The sequence below is a fragment of the Ovis aries genome, chromosome 3, assembly GCF_016772045.2.
Source record: "Ovis aries strain OAR_USU_Benz2616 breed Rambouillet chromosome 3, ARS-UI_Ramb_v3.0, whole genome shotgun sequence".
Taxonomy (NCBI): domain Eukaryota; kingdom Metazoa; phylum Chordata; class Mammalia; order Artiodactyla; family Bovidae; genus Ovis; species Ovis aries.
This window is the reverse complement of record NC_056056.1, coordinates 175519278-175542590: the sequence shown is the minus strand read 5'-3', so window position 1 is coordinate 175542590 and position 23313 is coordinate 175519278. Positions and strand designations below refer to the sequence as shown.

Sequence of the window (23313 nt, the reverse complement as noted above, 5' to 3'; positions counted from 1 at the left end):
GTTGCTAATTGGAATGCCAGCTTCCCTGCCCAAGGCATGGCATAAAGAAAGGCAGTTAATTATATCTCTTCGTATCTGATGAAATTTCCCCTTTTCCTCCTCACTTCTACAGGACATCATTAGTCTGGCATGGTGAACAATACTCCATTATACCTGGATTTTTTTTTTCTTTAATGATCACAAAAACATTCTACTTCTTCCATTTTCTGATCTTCTATTTAACAACTTGATCATATTTGAATTGAGCCTATCCTATTATGGAGGGATAATGACCTCAATCCACTCGCCAACACAAGTCATTATCTGCAGTATACATTGTCAAAAGGCCTCCTCACTAAGTTTCAGCACACAGCATCTGGGGGCACGTGCTGGAAGCTTCATATTAGCACTTTACAATGAAGAGCAGATGTCTCAGCTGGTAGCATAATCTCTTCCTCTGCTCTCATTTTAAACCTATTTTTCTTGTATATGCACATGGGCATTCAGTCCAGCCTCTGCTTCTCAAGTCCTTGTAGACGTGTCTGGGACAGAAACTTTTTTCTTCTATTTTACCAAAATTAACGACAACAGGATGACAGAGGATGACATGGTTGGGTGGTATCACCGACTCACTGGACATGAGTTTAAGCAAACTCTGGGAGATAGCGGAGGACAGGGAAGCCTGGTGTCCTGCAGTAGATGGGGTGACAAAGAGCCGGACACAACTTAATAACTGAACAACAAAAAGACGCCAGGATTCTTTTATTTTTAACTTGCTAAACATCATAATTTAATACTGAGGTTATCAGAGAGCTCTGCGACTGTAAAATACGTGGGAAAAATACACTAGTTAAGCACTCAGTTGGCTCCTATCTATCTCTCATACAAGTCCAAACTCCTTGCCTTGACACCCACAGCTCCTTCTCTCTGACCCCTAACAACTTCTCCATCTCCAGCTTCTCTGGCCTCACTCCCCTACATAGACACTTCTAGACCCCTAGACTGTCTGCCACTCCTCAAACACACCTTGCCACATTCCACCCTCCTATACACCCTCCCTGGCCTTCCCACCACCGGAGGGGACTCCCTCTTTGGGGCCTCACTCTTCAATGCTCACTTGAAATTTCTCTTCCATGAAGCCATGTTTAATTCCCACACAGCCCCATCTGCTAAACACTAATTTCTTCCTTGACAAATTCACATATTCGTTCATTCGATAATAAGTAGAGTGCTGAGTTATGTCTGTAGAAAGCATTTTACTTGAGGAGATGCGTCCTCTGCTCCCAAAGCTCTCACTGCCTCCTAGGGATTTCCAGAGCTCTTCCCATCTTCTCATGGCTCTAACAGCTTCACTGAGAGAAAGCAGTGTTACATCAGGGATCACTGGGCTTGAATTCTCCTCCATCACTGACAAGCACTACTGTCTCAGGTATGTTACCTGAACTCTCAGATTCTCACTTCCTTCATCTGTGAAAATAAAGGGAGTGGTACCCAATACTCATCTCCCAAGGCTGCTGTGAGGGTAAAACAAGAATCCATGCATAGCCCTCAGCCCTCCGGCTGGTATACACCAATCACTCAATGGAGGGTAGCTATCGGTATGGAGGGTAACTATGTTATTGTGGAATATTCAGGTAATGCTTCACATCTTAGACTGAAAGCTCTTTCAAGACTGGGACCAAAGCACATTCCTATTTAGTCAGCGAGGTTCCTAGCACTGTGCCCTGAACATGGTCAGTAACACAGCGGATGGAAGGAAGAGAAAGGGAGTGAGGATGGGGGGAAGAAAAGCAAGCTTTTGCACAGATCCAAAAAACAAAAAACTTAAAAACAATTTTTTATGTGGACTATTTTTAAAGTCTTTAATGGGTTTGTTACAACATTGTTTCTGTTTTATGTCTATTTTTTGGCTCTGAGGCATGTGGGATCTTAGGTCCTGGACCAGGGATCAAACCCGCACCCCCAGCAAATGCAGGTTTGATCCCTGGTCGGAGAAGACAATGGCAACCCACTCCAGTACTCTTGCCTGGAAAATCCCATGGACAGAGGAGCCTGGTAGGCTGCAGTCCATGGGGTCGCTAGGAGTCGGACACAACTGAGCGACTTCACTTTCATGCATTGGAGAAGGAAATGGCAACCCACTCCAGTGTTCTTGCCTAGAGAATCCCAGGGACAGGGGAGCCTGGTGGGCTGCTGTCTCTGGGGTCGCACAGAGTCGGACACGACTGAAGCAACTTAGCAGCAATAGAAGCAGCAGGGACCTAAGATCCCACATGCCTCACAGCCAGGGAAAGTCCCTCAAAACACTTTTTACAAAAACTGCAACACCTGGGTGGTCAAAGGGAAACCTGTTTACACTAACAGATTTGATTTACATATATTTTCAAGGGCCAACTCTGTACCAGAGATGCTCATACTTGCTGTTGCCATTCCCTCAATGGGTAACATTATCCCCAGGATGTAAAGGAAGAGATGGGAGGCTAAGTGACTTGCCTCAAATCACAAGGCTGGGAGAAAGCCTGCCTTGGAGTATGAACTCAGGGGCAACCCTTATAAAGCTCTCACTCTGCTAGGGACTCATATCCATCTGCTCAGTGAGTCAGTGTTTACCTATTGAGCATCTGCTATGTGCCAGGCACTGGAGAATACAGCAGTAAACAAGGAGACACAAATCCAACCTCTGCTTTTAGGAAGCTGACAGTTTCTCAGAAGGCAGGTGGGAACCCAGGAAGGATGATCAGTTCAGTTCAGTTCAGTTCAGTTGCTCACTAGTGTCCGACTCTTTGCGACCCCATTGAACCTTAGCACGCCAGGGCTCCCTGTCCATCATCAACTCCTGGAGTTTACCCAAACTCATGTCCATTCAGTCGGTGATGTCATACAACCATCTCATCCTCTGTCATCTCCTTCTCTTCATGCCCTCAATCTTTCCCAGCATCAGGGTCTTTTAGTCAGCTCTTCGCATGAGGTGGCCAAAGTACTGGAGTTTCAGCTTCAACATCAATCCTTCCAATGAACACCTAGGACTGATCTCCTTTAGGATGGACTGGTTGGATCTCCTTGCAGTCCAAGGGACTCTCAAGAGTCTTCTCCAACACCACAGTTCAAAAGCATCAATTCTTCGGCGCTCAGCTTTCTTTATAGCCCAACTCTCACATCCATACATGACTCCTGGAAAACCATAGCCTTGACGAGACAGACCTTTGTTGACAAAGTAATGTCTCTATTTTTTAATCTGCTGTCTAGGTTGGTCATAACTTTCCTTCCAAGGAGTAAGCATCTTTTAATTTCATGGCTGCAATCAGCATCTGTGATGATTTTGGAGCCTCCCAAAATAGTCAGTCACTGTTTCCACTGTTTCCCCATCTATTTCCCATGAAGTCATGGGACTGGATGCCATGACCTTCGTTTTCTGAATGTTGAGCTTTAAGCCAACTTTTTCACTCTCCTCTTTCACTTTCATCAAGAGGCTCTTTAGTTCCTCTTCACTTTCTGCCATAAGGGTGGTGTCATCTGCATATCTGAGGTGATTGATGTTTCTCCCGGCAATCTTGATTCTAGCTTGTGCTTCATCCAGCCCAGCATTTCATGTGATGTACTCTGCATAGAAGTTAAATAAGCAGGGTGACAATATACAGCCTTGATGTACTCCTTTTCCCTATTTGGAATCAGTCTGTTGTTCCATGTCCAGTTCTAACTGTTGCTTCCTGACCTGCATATAGGTTTCTCAAGAGGCACGTCAGGTAGTCTGGTATTCCTATCTCTTTCAGAATTTTCCACAGTTGATTGTGATCCACACAGTCAAAGGCTTTGGCATAGTCAATAAAGCAGAAATAGATGTTTTTCTGGAACTCTCTTCCTTTTTCGATGATCTAGCAGATGTTGGCAATTTGATCTCTGGTTCCTCTGCCTTTTCCAAAACCAGCTTGAACATCTAGAAGTTCACAGTTCACGTATTGTTGAAGCCTGGCTTGGAGAATTTTGAGCATTCCTTTCTAACGTGTGAGATGAATGCAATTGTGCGGTAGTTTGAGCATTCTTTGGCATTGCCTTCCTTTGGGATTAGAATGAAAACTGACCTTTTCCAGTCCTGTGGGCACTGCTGAGTTTTCCAAATTTGCTGACATATTGAGTGCAACGCTTTCACAGCATCATCTTTTAGGATTTGAAATAACTCAACTGGAATTCCATCACCTCCACTATCATCGTTTGTAGTGATGCTTCCTAAGGCCCACTTCTCTTCACATTCCAGAATGTCTGGCTCTAGGTGAATGATCACACCATTGTGATTATCTGAGTCATAAAGATCTTTTTTGTACAGTTCTTCTGTGTATTCTTGCCACCTCTTCTTAATATCTTCTGCTTCTGTTAGGTCCATACAATTTCTGTCCTTTATTGTGCCCATATTTTCATGAAATATTCCCTTGATATCTCTAATTTTCTTGATGAGATCTCTAGTCTTTCCTGTTCTATTGTTTTCCTCTATTTCTTTGCATTGATCACCGAGGAAGGAGCTTTCTTGTGGCTCAGCTGGTAAAGAATCTGTCTGCAATGCTAGAGACCTGGGTTTAATACCTGGGTTTGGAAGATCCTCTGGAGAAGGGAAAGGCTACCCACTCTAGTATTCTGGCCTGGAGAAGTCCATGGACTACGTTGCATGGGGTTACAAAGAGTTGGAAGGACGATCACCAGATGATAAATAAGTACAAAATGGTGGCTCACGTGGGCTCTGAGTAGGCTTGAGTCAGATTCCCCAAAAGGCCAAAACAAAACAAAAAACCCACCAAATCTATTTTATTAAACAAACAATTAAATCCAAGATTTGCTGTTGGGTAGACAAACGGCCTTCCCTGGTGTCTCAGATGGTAAAGAATTCACCTGCAATGCAGGAAACCTGAGTTTGATCCTTGGGTTGGGAAGATCCCCTGGAGAAGGAAACGGCAACCCATTCCAGTATTCTTGCCTAGAAAAATCCCATGATCAGAAGAACCTGGTGGGCTCCAGTCCATGGGGTTGCAAAGAGTCAGACATGACTGAATGACTAACATTTAAACTGTCTTCAGACAAATATGAGTTCAGGTGGGCCCCTGGTATTTCTCCCGGGACCTCGACTGGCCCCGCCTCCCCTTGGTTGAGGGTCTTCTTAGGAGTTAGGCATTTCCCCGACTTGGGTAGAGTGAGACTGGGAACCTCTGCCTTGTTTTCCTCCTCTTCAAAGAGGGGTAACAGTCCGGCCTTCTCTACAAGTATTCATGGGATCCAAGGAGCTCGGTTGGTGACATCAGCTGGGGCAAGCCTGGCACATCACGGGTGTTGGCTCAACCTGTTTAGTTTGGTCAGTGCTCAGCCATGGACTGAATCAGGGATTTATTTCTGCCATTGTAATGACTCAAGTGGACCGGAATCTGGAGTAATCTAATCCAAATCTTGTTTCTCTCCTACAAGCTACCAAACTGGTATTCCAGAAAAGCCTGGCATTAGCAATGGTTTGGCATCAAAATTGCTCTGTTCGTTTTTTGATTAATCAAGTCTTTTTTTTTTTTTTTTTTTACAGAAACTAGGCAGTGTAATAGGTGAGTGTCGCAAGTTCGGTGTTGTTGCTAACCCATCTGTTGGGGCCTAGGCTAGGGTTTGGCAGTCAGAGTGCTAGTGGCCCCGACTGGCAGCAGATAAGATTTTGGCACCATCCTCTACCATAAACCACCCTTTTCAATCTTCCCTTTCCATCTAGTCCCTGTCTACTCAACTCCACCTCACATTACAAATAGGACTGCAGAGAACATCATATGTGCTCCCTTGCACACCTGGGGAAGTGTCTCTCCATGTCAGTATCCAGGCGTGGACACATATATCAACATGTTTTTAATTTGCAGGATTGCAAAATTGCCCACTCAAAAGGCTTTACCATTTTATACCTTTACCCACAGCATAAAATATTTTCTAAAAGTAAGAACCCAGCTCTACAATATAGCATCTCATTCTCTGAGATGTTTATACCCTTCATGTTGTTCTGCTTATCTTTCTCCATCTCTAGGTGAAGGTTTCTAGCAGGACTAAGTCACATGGGCTAGATGCTGCCATTATCTATCACTTCTGGTTACATTCACAACTAAGAATGTTTAGCCTCTCTTTCTGGAAAGAGGTGGTCTAACTTATGGAAGCAAATAAGGTTATGCTTTGTTGTTGTTCAGTTGCTTAGTTGTGTTCAACTCTTTGTGACCCCATGGACTGCTGCACACCAGGCTTCACTAACCTTCACCATCTCCCAGAGCTTGCTCAAACTCATGTCCATTCAGTCAGTGACGCCATCCAACCATCTGATCCTCTGACATCCCCTTCTCCTCCTTCCCTCAATCTTTCCCAGCATCAGGGTCTTTTTCAATGAGTCACCTCTTTGCATCAGGTGGCCAAAGTATTGGAATAGTATCCAGTCTGATTTTCTATCTCTGGCCTCTGAAGATATTTTAAAGAGAAACACCAAATTTATCTTGTTTCATATTGATTTGAGATATTGAAAGCCTAGCAATCATTCAAGCCTAATTATTATTTTTCAAAAGAAAGGAAAATGTCTCCCATGCAAGTGACAGCGTGGTCTTCCATTCCCCTCCTTGGGGAAGGGCCTTCCTTTCCCCGGAAGCTGCAGATGAGAAAGTGTCTCCACTCTGACAGCACAGAGAAGCTCCGAGTGACACCGGCCACAGGGGAGGTGTGTGAGAGGGAGGAGGACATGTGCTGGCCGCAAGCCGGCCGGGACAGTGGAACGGGCTGCTTCCCCGGCCAAAATCCTCCTTGTGAATAGAGGTTATTGTGTGGCCAGGATTCCAGCAGGGCTCACCATCCCCAGTGGGTTGGGCTTGACTAACCTCATGACCGAGGATGCTGGAAAGTGTTTGGCGGAAGGCATTTGACAATATTTGCCTGTTTTCTGCTGGGGGCTGCCTTCAGATCATGTGACTCTGCTTATTTTCAGCAGCTTGGCTGCTGCGTTATTTGTTCTTAGAGCGGAGATGGTATCTGGGGACATGGGGAGGGGGCTGGCGACGAGGCTGAGGAAGGCAAGAGAAGCAGATGGCTCCTAACCCAATCCCAGAAACAAGCCAAGCATCCCGGCAGAGCTGGGCACTGTCAGGCCAGCAGCTACCACCTGGGTGGTGAGGCCAGGGTCCCTTCCTGAGCCTGCCCAATACCCCTAGAGAAAGGGGACAACGTGAAGGATGTAGATACCCCAAAGGATGAGATGTCCTGTCATGGAGCAACGCTCTTTTTTTAAAAAAAGCATTTTGCACTGAGGCTGTATATAAAATGGTAAGACTGTTACAGTGGGCAATTTTGCAATCCTGTTAACATTTTCTGTGTGTCCAGCACTTCCACTGCCTGATACCCATGCAGAAGATACACTTCTGTTAGGTGTGTGAGGGGATGTATGAAGATGTTCTTTGGGGCTCTGTATGTAATGGCAAAAATGAGATCTGGACACAGCTAAATGCATGTCAAGAGGGAAATGTCAGGACTTCCCTGGTGGTCCAGTGGTTAAGACTGCCTTTCAGTGCAGCGGGTGTCTGTTTGACCCCTGGTCAGGGAACTAAGATCCCACATGCCCCAGGGCAACTAAGCCCGAGCTGCAACAGAAGAATCTTCGGGAAGAAACTGCCTGCCTCAACTAAGACCCCATGCAGCCAAATAAATGCTTTTCTTAAAAAAGAGGGAAACGGTGAAAGGAATTCTGCCTTGGTCTTACCTGAAATACTGCTTAGTGATTAAAATGAGGTTGTTCTTTGTGGACTAATCTGGCTATAGCTTGAGGATATGCAGAAGAAAAGCAAGCTGAGGAAGAAAACAAGCTATGCATCAAGACAGTGTGACAGGTTGTGGAACTAACTATAATTTTGGTGTTATATATCTGCATTCTTTTATAAAGGAGAAAATACTAAATAAAAAACACAGTGCAGAAACTTCTATCAGTACATGTGTGTTAGTTGCTCAGTCATGTCAGACTCTTTGTGACTGCATGGACTGTAGCCCACCAGGCTCCTCTGTCCATGGGATTTCCCAGGCAAGAATACTGGAGTGGGTTGCCATACTCTCCTCCAACGGATCTTCCTGACCCTGGGGATTGAACCTGGATCTCCTGCATGGAAGCAGATTCTTTACCATCTGAACCGCCAGGAAAGTCCGTCCTATCAGTACATATGCATGTAAATGCATAGGTAAGGGACAGTAAACACACACACACATATACACACACGTGTATGCATGTATGCACACACACACACATATTTCTCACTGGTAACAGCGTTGCTTTGGAGGACTAGGGAAGGAACTACATGAAAAAAGGACTTTAACCTTATCTGTGATGTTTTTGTTTTTCAATAAGGAAATACATTTTGTGTAAAGAATTTAAAATTCAAATGTAAATGAGTATTTGTTGAATTTATTTGCATCCTGCCCTCTTCCAAAAGCCTAACAAAATAAGAAAAAGGAGAAGAAAATTAGACTAAGGAAAGAGGTTGAAAAGTATAGATACACCAGATTTAGCTCTGGACTTCTTGGCAGCCAGAGCAGAAAGGGGACCTAGTATAAATTATGCCATTTTCCCTTGTAAAATGGAAGGTATCTTCAGTTCCTTCTGAGAGACAGTTTTATGCTGAAACTCTAGTCTAAAACAATGTACTCATGTGGAACTCGATGTAAGAGGTCACATATCCTCCACCACGGTTTTGAGCATGACTGTCCCATCACTTCGTGGCAAATAGGTGGGGAAACAATGCAAACAGTGACAGACTTTACTTTCTTGGGTTCCAAAATCACTGTGGACGGTGACTGTAGCCATGAAATGAAAAAACACTTGCTCCTTGGAAGAAAAGCTATGACCAACCTAGACAGCATATTAAAAAGCAGAGACATCACTTTGCTGACAAATGTCCAAATAGTCAAAGCTATTGTTTTTCCAGTAGTCATGTACGGATGTGAGAGCTGGAGCATAAAGAAGGCTGAGTGCTGAAAGAACTGATGCTTTTGAACTGTGTGTTATTGGAGAAGACTCTTGAGAGTCCCTTGAATAGCAAGGAGATCAAAGCAGTCAATCCTAAAGGAATCAATCCTGAATATTCATTGGCATGACTGATGCTGAAGCTGAAACTCCAGTAGTTTGGCCACCTGATATGAACAACCAACTCGCTGGAAAAGACCCTGATCCTGGGAAAGATTGAAGGCAGGAGGAGAAGGGAATGACAGAGGATAAGATGGTTGGATGGCATCACTGACTCTAGGGACATGAGTTTGAGCAAGCTCTGGGAGGTGATGAAGGACAGGGAAGCCTGGTGCGCTGCAGTCCATGGGATCACAAACAGATCCCAACTTAGAGACTAAACAACTGCTGTCCCTAAGTTTAGAGAAATGCCCTTGCTTCTCCCCTGCTGTTTACAGTCTCCCAGCCTCTTAATCCCATCTCATCAGTGTCACTGTCTTCCTTACTGGCTAAGCTCCCATCACACAGACCACCTTCTGCAGTGCCCTGAGGAAGCTCCCACCCTGGAGAGAGTGAACAAGCCGTGGTGCATTGGTGCATGCCTGGGTTACCTTTCAGGACTGAAATGTCCTTCCCCACTGCTGAGAGATTGACTGCTGAGGCTGAAGCTTTCCTGGGGAGTCATCCTCAGCAGGACTGGAAGGGAACTGTCTCACCCCAATTTAGCCCTGTTCCTGGGGACTGCCTACCTGCTGTGATGAGTGAGGTGCAAGAAAAAAGGCCCAGATCCATCGCCTCAGTTAGTCTCTGAAGGGCTTATCTCTGACGGGTCACCCCAGCTCAGAACTCCCTGTGGGATCACCAAAGCCACTGCCGTAACCCCCTTGCAGACCAATAACCCTCCTTACACCCTTGCGGTACCACCCACCTAATAAACTACCTGCACGCATGTTTCTGCTCAGGGTCTGCCTCTGGGAGAGCCTGACCCACACTGTCCCCTCTACTGAGAACGTTTCCCTGATTTTAACACTATCGTGGTGTCGTGAGGACTTCTTGTCACATAAATGTCCACGTAGATGTCACTGCCTCAAGGAAGCTTTCCCTCACTATTCAACCTAAAATAGCCTGTGAGATACTATTATCTCAGCCAATTCTAATTCTTCACTCTGTGCTTATCTCTATCTAATATATTCCTTGTTTATTTATTTATCATTAATAATTTTTTAAATTGTTATCCAAATTTTTCTTTCATCAGCCCCTATTCTTGGTCTGTCTTACCCACCACTGCATTCTCAGAGCCTAGAATAGGGGCCAGCAAACAGTAGGTGCTAATATTTCTTAATTTAGTGAATGACTGAAATTCTATCTTAAAAATATAAAGGGGATTGGAGGAAAATTTGAGGTTTGAACAACCTGATGCCTCTTGATAATAATAAGACTAAATTTTACAAATTTTCAAACCTGATTTGGCTCTGAAAACAGATTTTTTTTTTCATAAAAACGAATCCACTGCCTGGCTTTGTAAATTGCAAGATGAAATTTCTTCTGGAATGACATATGGGACCTTTTATTTAGAAAAATAAATATTTTGTATAGACTTAGGTGCAGCGGGAGAACTGACTTTGAGTATAACAGGAAGGAGAGAAGCCCTATTCCAGGACTCAGAAGGAAGATGTCTGCTGAGTGATCCACGGCTGCTAAGGTTTATCCAGCACCCACTCTTCTCCAGACACTGTTCAAGCCCTCTGTACATACTCTTTGTGATTACATTATGAGGAAAATACTACTGCCATCCCCATTTTACAGGTGAGTAGACTGAGGCACAGAAAGGTGAAGGAACTTGCTCAAGGTCACACGGAAAAGCACAGCTGGGAGTTAATTCCTGGCAGTCTTCCCAAGTGGTGCTAGTGGTAAAGAACCCCCTGTTAATGAAGGATATGTAAAAGATGAGGGTTTGATCCCTGGATTAGGAAGATCCCCCAGAGAAGGGCATGGCAACCCACTACAGTATTCATGCCTGGAGAATCCCATGGACAGAGGAGCCTGGCGGGCTGCAGTCCATGGAGCTGCAAAGAGTTGGACACGACTGAAGCAGCTCAACACACATGCATGCAGTCTGACGTAAGAGATGACACTATCGACAGCCTCTCTGTTGCCAGGCAAATGTCAGGAGATCACAGGAAAACAGATGTGAAAAAGGTGATTTTCTTCTAGTCCCCTTCAAATTTTTCACTCTGAAGTGTACAATGTGTTCAGATGATTAAACCAAGAGTATCTGCTGATTTCTAGCGTTTCTAGAAACTCTCACTCCCAAAGTCTTTTATGTTGATCCTTCACTCAATGTGCTGGCATTGAGGGAATCTGTGTGGCCATAATTTGGGCAGAAGGGTATAGGGAGAGATTTGAAGAGGGAAGTAGAGTTTTAAATAAAGTAAAAAAGCAGCAAATGCAGTGAGAAAAGGAATGTAGGGACAAATTGAAGGAAACAAGCCAAAAGACTGAAAATGGAGCTCTTGAAAACAACCTTTGCTATCCTTGAAGCAAAACAAGCTGACTATTGAGACTCTTGTTGGAGAAGATTGAGTTGCGTTCCTGAATGCTTTCTCCCGATGTTGTTTTCCTCTCACCTGTGGGTGGATAAGTCAAAAGAATCTAATATGATTTGCTCATTAAAGCCCATCTGCTTCCTTTTCTGATCTGGTCTCTCCATCTTTCCTGATTTTTCTCTTCCTTTTTTCTGAAGCAAAGGCTTTGTAGTTAAAGTGATCCAGCCAGGTTCCTGCCTCTGCCACTTCATGGCTGTGTGTATTTTTGGATAAATGATTTAACTGCCTAAGCTTTCTTTTCCTCATCTGTAAAATGGGCATAACAACACTAACTTGACAGAATTGTAAGAATGAAATGAGACACTTGTACAAAGTGCCTAACATGTAGCCTGGCACACAGTAGATTCATCCCTTTCTCTCTCCTTCCCCTTAATTCCTCACTTCCTTCACCTTTGTGGGCTGCACTGCTAGAAGCAGTAATAGCCCGTAACTGACAAAATCCTCTGAGGGGTGAGTGTCAGGTGTTCCTGTAGCCTTGGTGTTCAAAGCTACAACATAATTTGTAAGTCAAGCTCTTAGAGGGGAGTTTACCTGTACATATGAAACATGACTGCAAACACTTAAACCACATCATTAACTGTTACATCAAGTCCAGGAATTCCAAATAGTAAGGGGAGAGCCACTTGAGTAGATAATTTGTATTCATGTTACTAATGTCAAAAAATAATTATAGTATGAAGTGTTAGGCCCTCAGTCATGTCCAGCTCTTTCATGACCCTAGGGACTGTAGCCCACCAAGTGCCTCTGTCCATGGGACTTCCCAGGCAAGACTACTGGAGTGGGTTTCCCTTTCCTTCTCCAGGGGCTCTTCCCAACCCAGGGATCGAACCTGCGTCTCCTGCATTGCAGGCAGATTCTTTACTCTCTGAGTCCCCAGGGAAGCCCCAATTGTAGAATAGTTGCAATTAATTATTAATTTATTGAGGGGTCATTGGTAAGGGAGAACAGACCTATACCTCTATAATTGGCTGCAACATTATTTATTAAAATAATAGATTTTATTCAAGTCGATAACATCCATGTGGAATCCAGTCCTTGTCAGTGTTTCAATGTGGGGAAAATAAGTCTACTCCCAAATAAAATAAATATGAAAATGTATATCTCCAGGCTATATCTAAGGTGAGTATTTTTTACACACCTGCAAATTAAATTGATTGCATATGGGCTATTGGGTGTCAAGTTGCTATGACATTCCAACTAATATGCTGTGCTGTTGGCAAGAAGACCAGTCACATGAGCTTTGCATCAAGGAAAGCTTGTTCAGAAGGGAACTCACCATTGCAGAGTAGCAGGAGTGGAGTGGGGCTTGGATGCTCTGTTATTTTCTTTTTCCTCATCTGTTAAAAGAAGAAGGAGCGAACTTCAGTAGGAAACCACCCGGGCGTTTCAGCTCTCTCAAGTTTCAGAAGACTACACTGTCCTCAAATGTTGATGCTTTGAGAGCAACGGCATTTTGGCTTTTTTCAACATAAGAGATTTATCACACTTTAACATGAAAAAAAGGAGAAACTGACTTTTACAGACAAATCTTATATCAATTTGTATTTTTATTTGACATAATACATTATAGTTTGAAGAGCCATCTCCATCACTGAATAGTATGACTGCACTCCTCCAAATCCTAGAGACATGAATGTTGGTTAACTTAAATCTATCATGGTAATTTTTTATCCTCTGACCCCCTGATGGATTAGGTGGGGCATGTGACATGGTGATCTGGACTATCAGATTAAGAGGGAGCCCTGTGGTGCTTTTGGGAAAGTTATTTTTTTCCTAACAAAAAGGAAAAAGGGCCTTGATTTCAAATTTCTGGTCTCCAAAACTGGGGTGGGGTGGGTTGGGGGGAGTATGCTTTTGAAAGAAGGAGGGAGAGAGAGAGAGAGGGAGGGAGAAAGAAAGGGAGGAATGGAGGAAGGACAAAAGGAAAGAAAAGAAATGAAAGGAGAAAAGAGGGAGAAAGGGGAGGGGGAAGGGAAAGAAACAGAAGAGATACCCTGCTCTGACCTACGTTTGAACATGGCTGTGAGTGGACATGATAACTGGAGTGAGGTAGCAAACTTTCAACTGGGAAAAGAGCAGTCAGAGGACAAATTCAGTGCCAAGGAAGTCAGAGAGGAAAAGGGGGAAAACCTGGGGATTCTGAATATCATGCTGTGCCTCTCATCAACCAACCCTAAAAATCCCTGCATCTTTGTTTGGTGAGATAATACAATTTTCTGAGTTAATAAAACCTCTTTTCATTGGTTATTCACTTCCCTGCCTCCAAAACCATCCAAACTGTACAACACTATTTTTCTACACATATCCACATTCATCTCTCTGACTTGAGTATCTTGCTTAAGAAGATCCCACTTAAGAAGGCAAGGATGCCTGATTTCAAACTAAATTACAAAGTTATAGTGATCAAAACAGTAGAACACTGGCATAAAAACAGACACAGAGAAATGGAACAGAACAGAGGGCCCAGAAATAAACTCACATGCACAGTCAATAATTTGTGACAAAGGAGCCAAGAATACACAATGGCAAAAGGACAATCTCTCCAATAAATGGTATTGGGAAAACCGGATAGCAATATGCAAAAGAATTAAACTGGACCACTATCTTATACCATATAAAAAGTTAACTCAAAATCAATGAAAGACTTGAGTGTAAAAACTAAAACTATAAATGTCCTAGAAGAAAACATAGGCAATAAGCACCTTGACATAGGACTTGGCAATGGTTTTTTTGGACTTGATACCAAAGGAAAGGCAACAAAAGCAAAATAGACAAGTGAGAATACATCAAACTAAAAATCTTCTGCACAGCAAAGAGAAACAGCAACAACAAAAAAAGGCAGCCTACCGAATGCGAGAAAATATTTGCAAATCAAATTGACAGTGTCACATTTCTCTGAAGGTAGTGGTAACTGGTACAATAGATTTGTGAGTAATTTTGCACTGATATTGACAGCTATCTAAAATATTCAGTCACTTGGTCCCACAACTCAACTCCTAAGAATTACACTAAGTAAATAATTGAAAGGAAGGCTATGTTAAAAAAAAAAAAAACCAGCAACTGCATTTTTTAAATAAGGAAAAATATATAAACATCCTATATATCTCTGTCCAGCTTGTACTGGCTCATGATTTACATTTTTGTTTCCCCTAGGATTGGCAGGAATTTTTTCTCTGAAAGTGAAAGTTACTCAGTTGTGTCTGACTCCCTGCAACTCCATGGACTATATAGTCCATGGGATTCTCCAGGCCAGAATACTGGAGTGGGTAGCCTTTCCCTTCTTAAGGGGATCTTCCCAATCCAGGAACTGAACCCAGGTCTCCTACATTGCAGGCAGATTCTTTAGCATCTGAGCCACCAGGGAAGCCCAAGAACACTGGAGTGGGTGGCATTTTTTCTCTGCTTTTTAAAATTTCAGCACATCAGTCAACGTGAGTCACAAAAGATCTATATTCTAAAATCAATTCAAAACCTTACTGGCCATGATTGAGAAAACCCCTCAACCTCTGGGCTTTATTTTTTCTTCACTTGTAAACCTTGTCATTTTAAAGGGCTATTGAAGGGATCCTATTAATTAATTCAACAAAAATTCATTACATATCTAATGTATGCCAACTAGACACTGAGGATAAAGAAATTAAGCTCTTGTCCTAGAGTCTGGTTGGGGAAAGAGACAAACAAACAGCAGCGAGAGAAATCAGGTTCAATAAGAAATGATAAATAATGCGATATGGGTAGGCAGAGAGGATACCACCAACCCAGATGGCATGAAAAAGCGGGGCCAATCAAGAGAGATTTCCTAGGAGAAACCACAAGTAAGCTGAACCCTGAACTGGGCCAGAGATGGGAACCAGATGTCAAGGAAGGTGACATAAAGTCAAGGGTAGGGTGGTGAAGGTAAGGGGATAAAACTACAGGGACTTGAAAAATCAGGCCACCTTCTGAGAAGCAAGGTGGCTGAAGGTCCTGGTCAAGAGGTGAAGGGGTGCAAGGGTGCTGGAGAAGTGCTATGACATCTGGTAATCCCCTTCAAACTTTAAGACAATCTCTGGTCTCTAAACTGACGACAACAATAATAATGCCTATCCTGAAAGGTACCAAGGAAGATTGAGTGAAAGGAACTCAGGGCCTTCCCTGGTGGTCCAGTGGTTAAGAATCGCCTCGCAATGAGGGGGACGCTGGTTCGATCTGTGGTCTGGGAACTGAGATCCCAAGTGCCTTGGGACAACTGAGCCCACGCACCACAGCTGCTGAGCCCACGAGCCCACGTCCTGCCATAAAAGAAGCCGTCAAAGTGAGAGCCACAGCCAGAGAGTAGAGCTTGGAGCTGAGAGCTGGGAAACGCCAGTGCAGGAGGCTGCGTGGAAGGCTGCCCTGGGCTGCTCTGGCTCCGAGGCCTTGGAGCATCTCTGCTAAGTCGCTTCAGTTGTATCCGACTCTGTGTGACCCCATAGATGGCAGCCCACCAGGCTCCCCCGTCCCTGGGATTCTCCAGGCAAGAACACTGGAGTGGGTTGCCATTTCCTTCTCCAATGCATGAAAGTGAAAAGTGAAAGTGAAGTCACTCAGTCATGTCCGACTCTTGGTGACCCCATGGGCTGCAGCCCACCAGGCTCCTCCATCCATGGGATTTTCCAGGCAAGAGTACTGGAGTGGGGCACCATTGCCTTCTCCTGTTCAGCTGAAATCTAGTGCAAGAAGCAGGCAAGGGAGGCTGCCTCTCTGCTTGGGAAAATTTATGGGGGGCAAACACAACCGCACTAATAGGGACCCTGCACAGCAAATACACAGCAGGGGACAGCACAGCTCCAAAGAGGAAGTGGCATTTGAGCTGACCTTGAAGAGATGATCAGAATTTAAAACACAGCTTTGTTTACTGTTTGCAAAAATTAAACTTTTTTTTAAAATTTGGAAAATACATGGAAAATGGAAATCTCTGGAAACCTAAGTGCCTCTCAATAGGACAAACTATTGTCAACTCTTCATCCTATACACCGCCAGTCTGTTTTTGGTGTTCTCTTTCACACCCAAGTGCACACACACACAACACTCCTAACTTAAGGTAAGTGAGGGCCACATAGCACATCCTGGCTTGTACACCGTTTCTCTCAGTCACCCTTACAGGGACAGGTCAGATTTTGAGAGGAGGATCCTGAGGGAGGGGGTGCTCTGGGTAGGGGGAGGGCAAGCAGAATGCAAAAAGGCATGGGGGAGGGGAAGGGCAAGTGGCCCATTGTCCGGAGCCAGAAAATTTCCCCATACCAAGATTATACCTAGTGCTTCCCGTTCAGGGGATGCATGTATGCTCAGTTGCACAGTCCTGTCTGACTCTTTGCAACCCCATGGATTGTAGCCCACCAGGCTTCTCTGTCCATGGAATTTTCCAGGCAAGAATACTGGAGTGGGTTGCCACTACCTATTCCAGAGGATCTTCCTGAAACACGGGTCAAACCCTCATCTCCTGTGTCTCGTGCTGTAGCAGGCGGATTCTTTACCACTGAGCCACCTGGGAAGCCCATTCAGGGGTTATCTATCTCCATTGTATCAGGTTTTTTCCCCCAACTAAACTTTGTTAAGGCCGCATTTCCAATACCAACCACTGGTAAGAGAATTGGCTTTGAAGGCAGGCAGACATGGGTTTGAGTTCCAACTTTGTCCTCAACTCTATGAGAGCCTAAGCAGTTGCTTGACTCATCCAAGTTGGAGGGCTCCCCCCTAAAACTTGAAAATCATAACTGACATCACAAAGATTATTTGAGGATTAAATATCACAAACTATGATTAAAAAGATACTAGAAACATTTAAAAAGAGGATCGTAAAAATACTGATAGCATTCACCAGCTAAGTACTTAAACCAGGCACTGTACCCCACTTTTCATTTGCCATCTTATTTTGGTCCTCCCAACAGTGTTAAGGAGTTGTTTTATATTCTTTTATAAGTAAGGAAACGGAGCTTTGCATGAGGCTGAAACACTTTGGCCACCTGATGCGAAGGAATGACTCATTTGAAAAGACCCTGATGCTGGGAAAGATTGAAGGTGGGAGGAGAAGAGGACAACAGAGAATGAGATGGTTGGATGGCATCACCGACTCGATGGACATGAGTTTGAGTAAACTCCGGCAGTTGGTGATGGACAGGGAGCCCTGGCATGCTGCAGTCCATGGGGTCTCAGAGTCCGACACGACTGAGACACTGAACTGACTGAAACACTTGTAGGAAGCCATGCACCCCATGGATGGAGACTGGACTTCCCTCAGTGATGGGCATGAGGTAGCTACTGAAAGCATTTAGACAAGAACTACCTGGAGCCAACAGGGACCCTTGGCTCAGTCATCAAACAGAGGCCTCCAACCTCTGCAGCCACTTTCCCTCCAGACCCCTGAGGACTTCATTCCCAGCATCTTTTCCTCAAAGACTGTGTGTGTTACACTCGGGCATCACCCTCTTATCTGATGGCTCTCAATCCTAATTCCCCAGAAGTGCTGGAGAATGCACTCTTTCATCAAATGTTTATTGAGTATGTTCCAGCCCCATACCAGGGGCTAAAGGAAGAGAAAAAACAGACATGGTCTCTACTTTCTTGAGCTCAAACTGTCAGCCAATAAAATGTAAGTCTTGGGCAAGAGCTGAGAAGGCAGACCCAAGAAGCTACGGCAGCACCGAGTAGGGGTATAAGCCCAGGCTTGGGATCTGAAGGAGCAGCAGGAGCCAGCTAGGCAAAGAGGGTTTTAGAAAAATGAACATAGCCGTGGTTGATAGAGACTTTTGGAATCAGCCTTGCCAAGTACCTCTTCATTTTAACAGGCAGAAATGCTTAAGGCAGAATTCTAGCCCAACAAGGTTCCTGGAGCCATTCACAGCCCACACTGAGCCATCCACCCTCCAGGCCCACATCGCTCGTCCTACCAAAGCCGGAGAGCAACATTGGCTTAAAATTCCTCCCACTGAGATGCTGCCCAGTGCCTGGTCTTCTCTCTGCCCCTCCATGCTGCTCCTACTTTGCAGTTTTAATTCCTAATATCCCCATCCAGGGAATCCTGGTCCATTTCCCAATGGGGAGCATCTCTGCTGCCCTTCCTGGATCTATGTCCTAATATTAACTTGGCAGTCAAATTCCTAGGCTCAGATCCTGGCTCTGTCACTTGCTGGCTGTGTGACCTCAAGCAAACTTTTGGTGCCTTAATTTCCTTATTTGTAAAATGGGGGTAATAACATAGCACCCTGGCTGGTCCCCAGTAAAGCCATGTCCCTATGTCCCTTGTCACAGGATGCGATCCCTACATGCTGGCCAGTGCACCTGCCTTGGGGGTTTGTAAGCTCTGCGGGCACAGACAACAGTCACCATGGCATTTCTAATACCCACACATGGAAGGTATTTGTGGAATGAATAAATGGCTAAGACAATACCACAATCGAAAGCTGAGTCTACCCATCCGATTGCAGTAAGCATATAAAGTCACAGTGCTGCTTTCCTGGTGGCCCAGATGGTAAAGATACTGTGTGCAACGTGTGAGACATGGGTTCGATCCTTGGGTCGTGAAGATCCCCTGCAGAAGCAAATGGCTATCCAATATTCTTTACTGAAGAACTCCATGGGCAGGGGAGCTGGCAGGCTACAGTCCATGGAGTCGCAGAGTTGAACACAACTGAGAAAATAACACTTTCACTTTCATCAGGGAATGTTCACTGGGGTCTTATAACATGCCAGGTACTGGGCAAAGCTCCTCACATTACTGCATTTAATTTTCATGGCTTCCTGAAACAGTGAATAATTTAATGAATGTGAAACATCAAATACTTGATACTTTCTTAGTGCTTAGTTAATGTTAGGTTTAATTATGACTATTATCCCCTTTTACAGAGGAAGAAACTGAGGCTCAGAGAGGCGAAGTGATTTACCTTAAGTCATACAGTTTAGCAGTGGAGCCAGGAGACGGACCCAGGCTAAAGGACACCCCAACATCCCTGAACCCCAACACTCATGAGGCTCATTCTCCCTTCAAACCTGTAGAACTGAACTAAAGACTTTTAGGGAACATACTACCTACCTAATCATTTGTCTTCTGCCTCTATGCTGGCTGAATTCACAATATTTGGGAACTCTATTTTAGAACATTTCTTGCTTAGAGCTGGTGTGGCAGCGTTTAATATGGATGGAGAACGTTTCTAAATTAATTACTTCTTTTCAAATCCCAGGAAAGGTTCAAATTTATGTAAGCCTCAAGTTTCACTTCAAAGTTCTAATTCTATTTCCTTTCATTATACTAATCAGGCTGCACCTGGCCAGACCTCACCTGTTGGGAACAAATGGGGCTGCCAAACATTTCGTTCCCCCTTATCTACTTCCCTTCCAGCCCCTGCAAAGAGCACCAGCTGATGATCAGGGTGCCTGGACCAGGCCTTTGGCAATGGGCATCAGCCCCTGGCAGCAAACCCTTCTCCCCGTGGGAATGGGGCTAAGTCCCAAACAAGACTGTGATGTTGGCAGCACCGCTCAGAGGGGGCCCCACACCTGCTTCCTTTCACCTCCTCTGGGTAAATTCCTTCATAATCTTGGAGCAGGAAAGAGCCTTTCTAATGTTGATACAAAGCCCAAAGTCATACGAGGAAATTTTGAGAAATTTTACCACATGAGAAAAATCTAAAGTCTCTAAGTGGGGAAAAAACCCCCGCACCGTAAGTACTCTCTTGGGAAACTTGCAATCATACCACAGACAACAGTCTCACCGCCCTCCTCTTTTATTAGAAAGAGCTCCACTAAAACCAAAAGGAGGGCTTCCCTGGTGGCTCAGAGTTGAAGAACCTGCCCGCCAGTGCAGGAGACACAGGTTCAGTCCCTGACGGGGGAAAATCCCACATACCACGGAACAGCTGACCCCGTGGGCCGCAATTCTCGAGCCTGTCCCATGGAGCCTGGGAGCCGCAGCTAATGAAGCCTGCAAGTTCTAGAGCCTGCGCTCGGCAACGAGAGAAGCCGCCACAGGGAGAAGCCTGAGCACTGCAACTAGAGGGTGGCCCCTGCTCACCACGGCTAGAGAAAAGGCCCATGCAGTGACGAAGACCCAGCACAGCCAGAATTAAATAGATAAATATTCAAAAAAGAAAAAGTCCAAGATACATGAGCGGTGGAAAATGCAAATCTTCCTGAAATGTGAAAAGATAATCGATTCCAATGAAAATGAACAGTACACTAAAATGCCATTTCTCACTTATCAGATTGGCAAAAATCCAAACCACAGTCACAAAACTCTGCTGTGAAGCTGTGGGAAACAGATGACTCCTATCTTGCAGGGAGAATGCAAAATGATGACCTCCCCCAGTGTGGAAAGACATTTAACAGAATCACTGAAATCCTGCATGTCCTTTATCCAGCAGTCCCACCTCTGTGAACAGATACTGCCACTACTCCTGGACACATGGGAAATGACCAGACACAAGGTTGTTCACTGCGACTTGGCTATAACAGCAAAAGTGTTGAAAACAGCCCAGTGCTCATCTAGTTAGCTAAATGACATCACAGTGGAATACTACACAGCTGTGAAAAAGAAGACTAGAAACAAGAAAAGAATGAGAATGCGCTCTCCATTCTTACACTCTAGGATTTCTGTAAAAAAGCTAGTCACAGCAAAGTGTATATAAGGTGCTATTTTTTGTGTGTAAGAAAGTGGCAATAAAAGAGAAAATGGCAAAAAAAAAAGAACATATATATGAATGTTTGCATAAAGAAATCAAATTCTGGAAGAATATACCATAAACATTGGAAATGCTCGAAGAATGCATAAACAAATATGCTTCCCATTAGGAAGCTTAGAAGGGAAGACCAGGGAGGGACCTAAAGATCCTGTTGGGGAGGGAATATCAGAAGGAAGAACCTCTTCAAATGGTTAAAATGGTCCTGGAGTGCCAAAAGCTGAAAGTAAAGTACAGATATGGATCGTAATCTAGCATGGCTGTACGGTATTTTGCTTTGCTAAAAACCATTACTTAATAAGCACTCACCCCGCTCCAGTACTCTTGCCTGCAAAATCCCATGGATGGAGGAGCCTGGTGGGCTGCAGTCCATGGGGTCACTAAAAGTCGGACACGACTGAGCCACTTCACTTTCCCTTTTTACTTTCATGCATTGGAGAAGGAAATGGCAACCCACTCCAGTGTTCTTGCCTGGAGAATCCCAGGGACGGGGGAGCCTGGTGGGCTGCCATCTCTGGGGTCACACAGAGTCAAACACGACTGAAGCGACTTAGCAGCAGTAGCAGCAATGAGCACTCAGTAAGCACCTATGATGCCCCAGGCCTTCTATATTAAGTGAGGCCCAGTCCATCAGACACGCTCCTTTCCCCTCAGGGACTGACAGCTGTGGAGGGAGTAAGTGCAGGTGCAGAAGGGCTTGGCAGTGGGCTTCATACGCAAAGGAGGAACTACCTAATTCTCTACAAGGAGAGAACAGACAGACACTCGGGGGGCAGAAATGGCAATCTGTAGGGACACTTGCCTGGCAGCCCAGTGGTTAAGACTCCGAGCTTCCAATGCAAGTTTCGATCCCTGGTTGGAGAACTGAGATTCTACATGTCGTGTGGCACATTCAAGAAAATATTAAAAAACAAAACAAAACAGGGCAGCCCATGATGTGTATGGAGACCGAGGAAGGGCAAGAGTTGGAGGTTGTCTTCAATCATAACAGAAGCACTGGGCCTCCCAAGCCCGCCTGCAGGGCTGCACCTAGGTGCCCAGCCGGGACTAACACTGCAGGGTTCATCCAACACGGGCAATCCAGTTTTTGAAAGCCATCCTAGATGGACTCTCTGTGGCACACCTCCCACCCCAGACCTCTGGCTCTAAGCCCCTGTCCTTGCTCTAGGAGGTGTCCCAGAGCCTTTCTGCTGTTGGCGGGGCTGGGGCTTTTGCCTACAACTCCATGGGAATGTGGACCCGTTGAACCACATTTCTCTGGAACCCTCTCTTATGGAGTTAGAAAATACCAAACTGGATGATAACCGGACATGCCGAGTGGGGGAGAGAAAAGTAAATTACACCTCTCTAGCCCTGGAGTTTGATGGGATTTTAATGTTAATGATGAGTGGAATTAAGTGGTGGCCCACGGTGACCCCAGTTCTACGCTGCCGTGCTGTTGAATTCCAACTCTTCCTGTCCCTGTGCTATAAATACCCCCTTCAGCACCGGTCTGTCAGCAACGCCAGGATAATGAGCTGCTGAAGGGTCAGGAAGGGTAAAGGAAGCGGATGTTGCACAGGGCAGGTGGGAGGGAGCTGCCGAAGGGTCTGACAGTTGTTAGGAGTTGTCAGAGAGCAGAGGGAACAGGACTTCGTATGGACTGTCACTCATACACACACACACACTCACACACACACACACACACACACTCACACACACACAGTCTGATAACTCTTGGAGATACAGGGAAAACTCTAGACATCTGCCCAGAATCTAAGATAGAGGCTGAAGTCATTTGATTTAGCTGTTAAGGAAATGGTGACCTGAAGCCTAGAAGACTTGGGCCCATCAGGGTTATAGGACTGCGCAGTCATTTGTTCTGTTTCCCACGCAGGGAAACAGGAATCCCAAGGAATCCCACTGGGTTCCTGCTCTTCAGACCCATCCCATCACCCCAGTCTGTCCAGTTCCCTCCGTCCCACTGATATCACCCTGGGCTTCAGCCTCGTCCCCTTCCCCAGACCAGGTGGGAGGCTCTGAAGTGTCTTCCTGGCTCCAATTCACCTGCAGAGAACCAAACTCACCC

At 45.0% G+C, this 23313-nt stretch overlaps 1 protein-coding gene across 2 annotated transcripts in view; it reads right to left on the bottom strand.

Moving 5' to 3' along the window:
* Positions 1 to 23313, bottom strand: part of RFX4 (regulatory factor X4) — a 171418-nt gene that overhangs the window by 114182 nt on the left and 33923 nt on the right. For both annotated transcript variants that reach the window (XM_004006695.6, XM_042247169.2), the window contains exon 3: positions 12830 to 12890. In XM_004006695.6, the coding sequence (XP_004006744.2) occupies positions 12830 to 12890 (61 nt within the window). The remainder of the gene's footprint in view (positions 1 to 12829; positions 12891 to 23313) is intronic.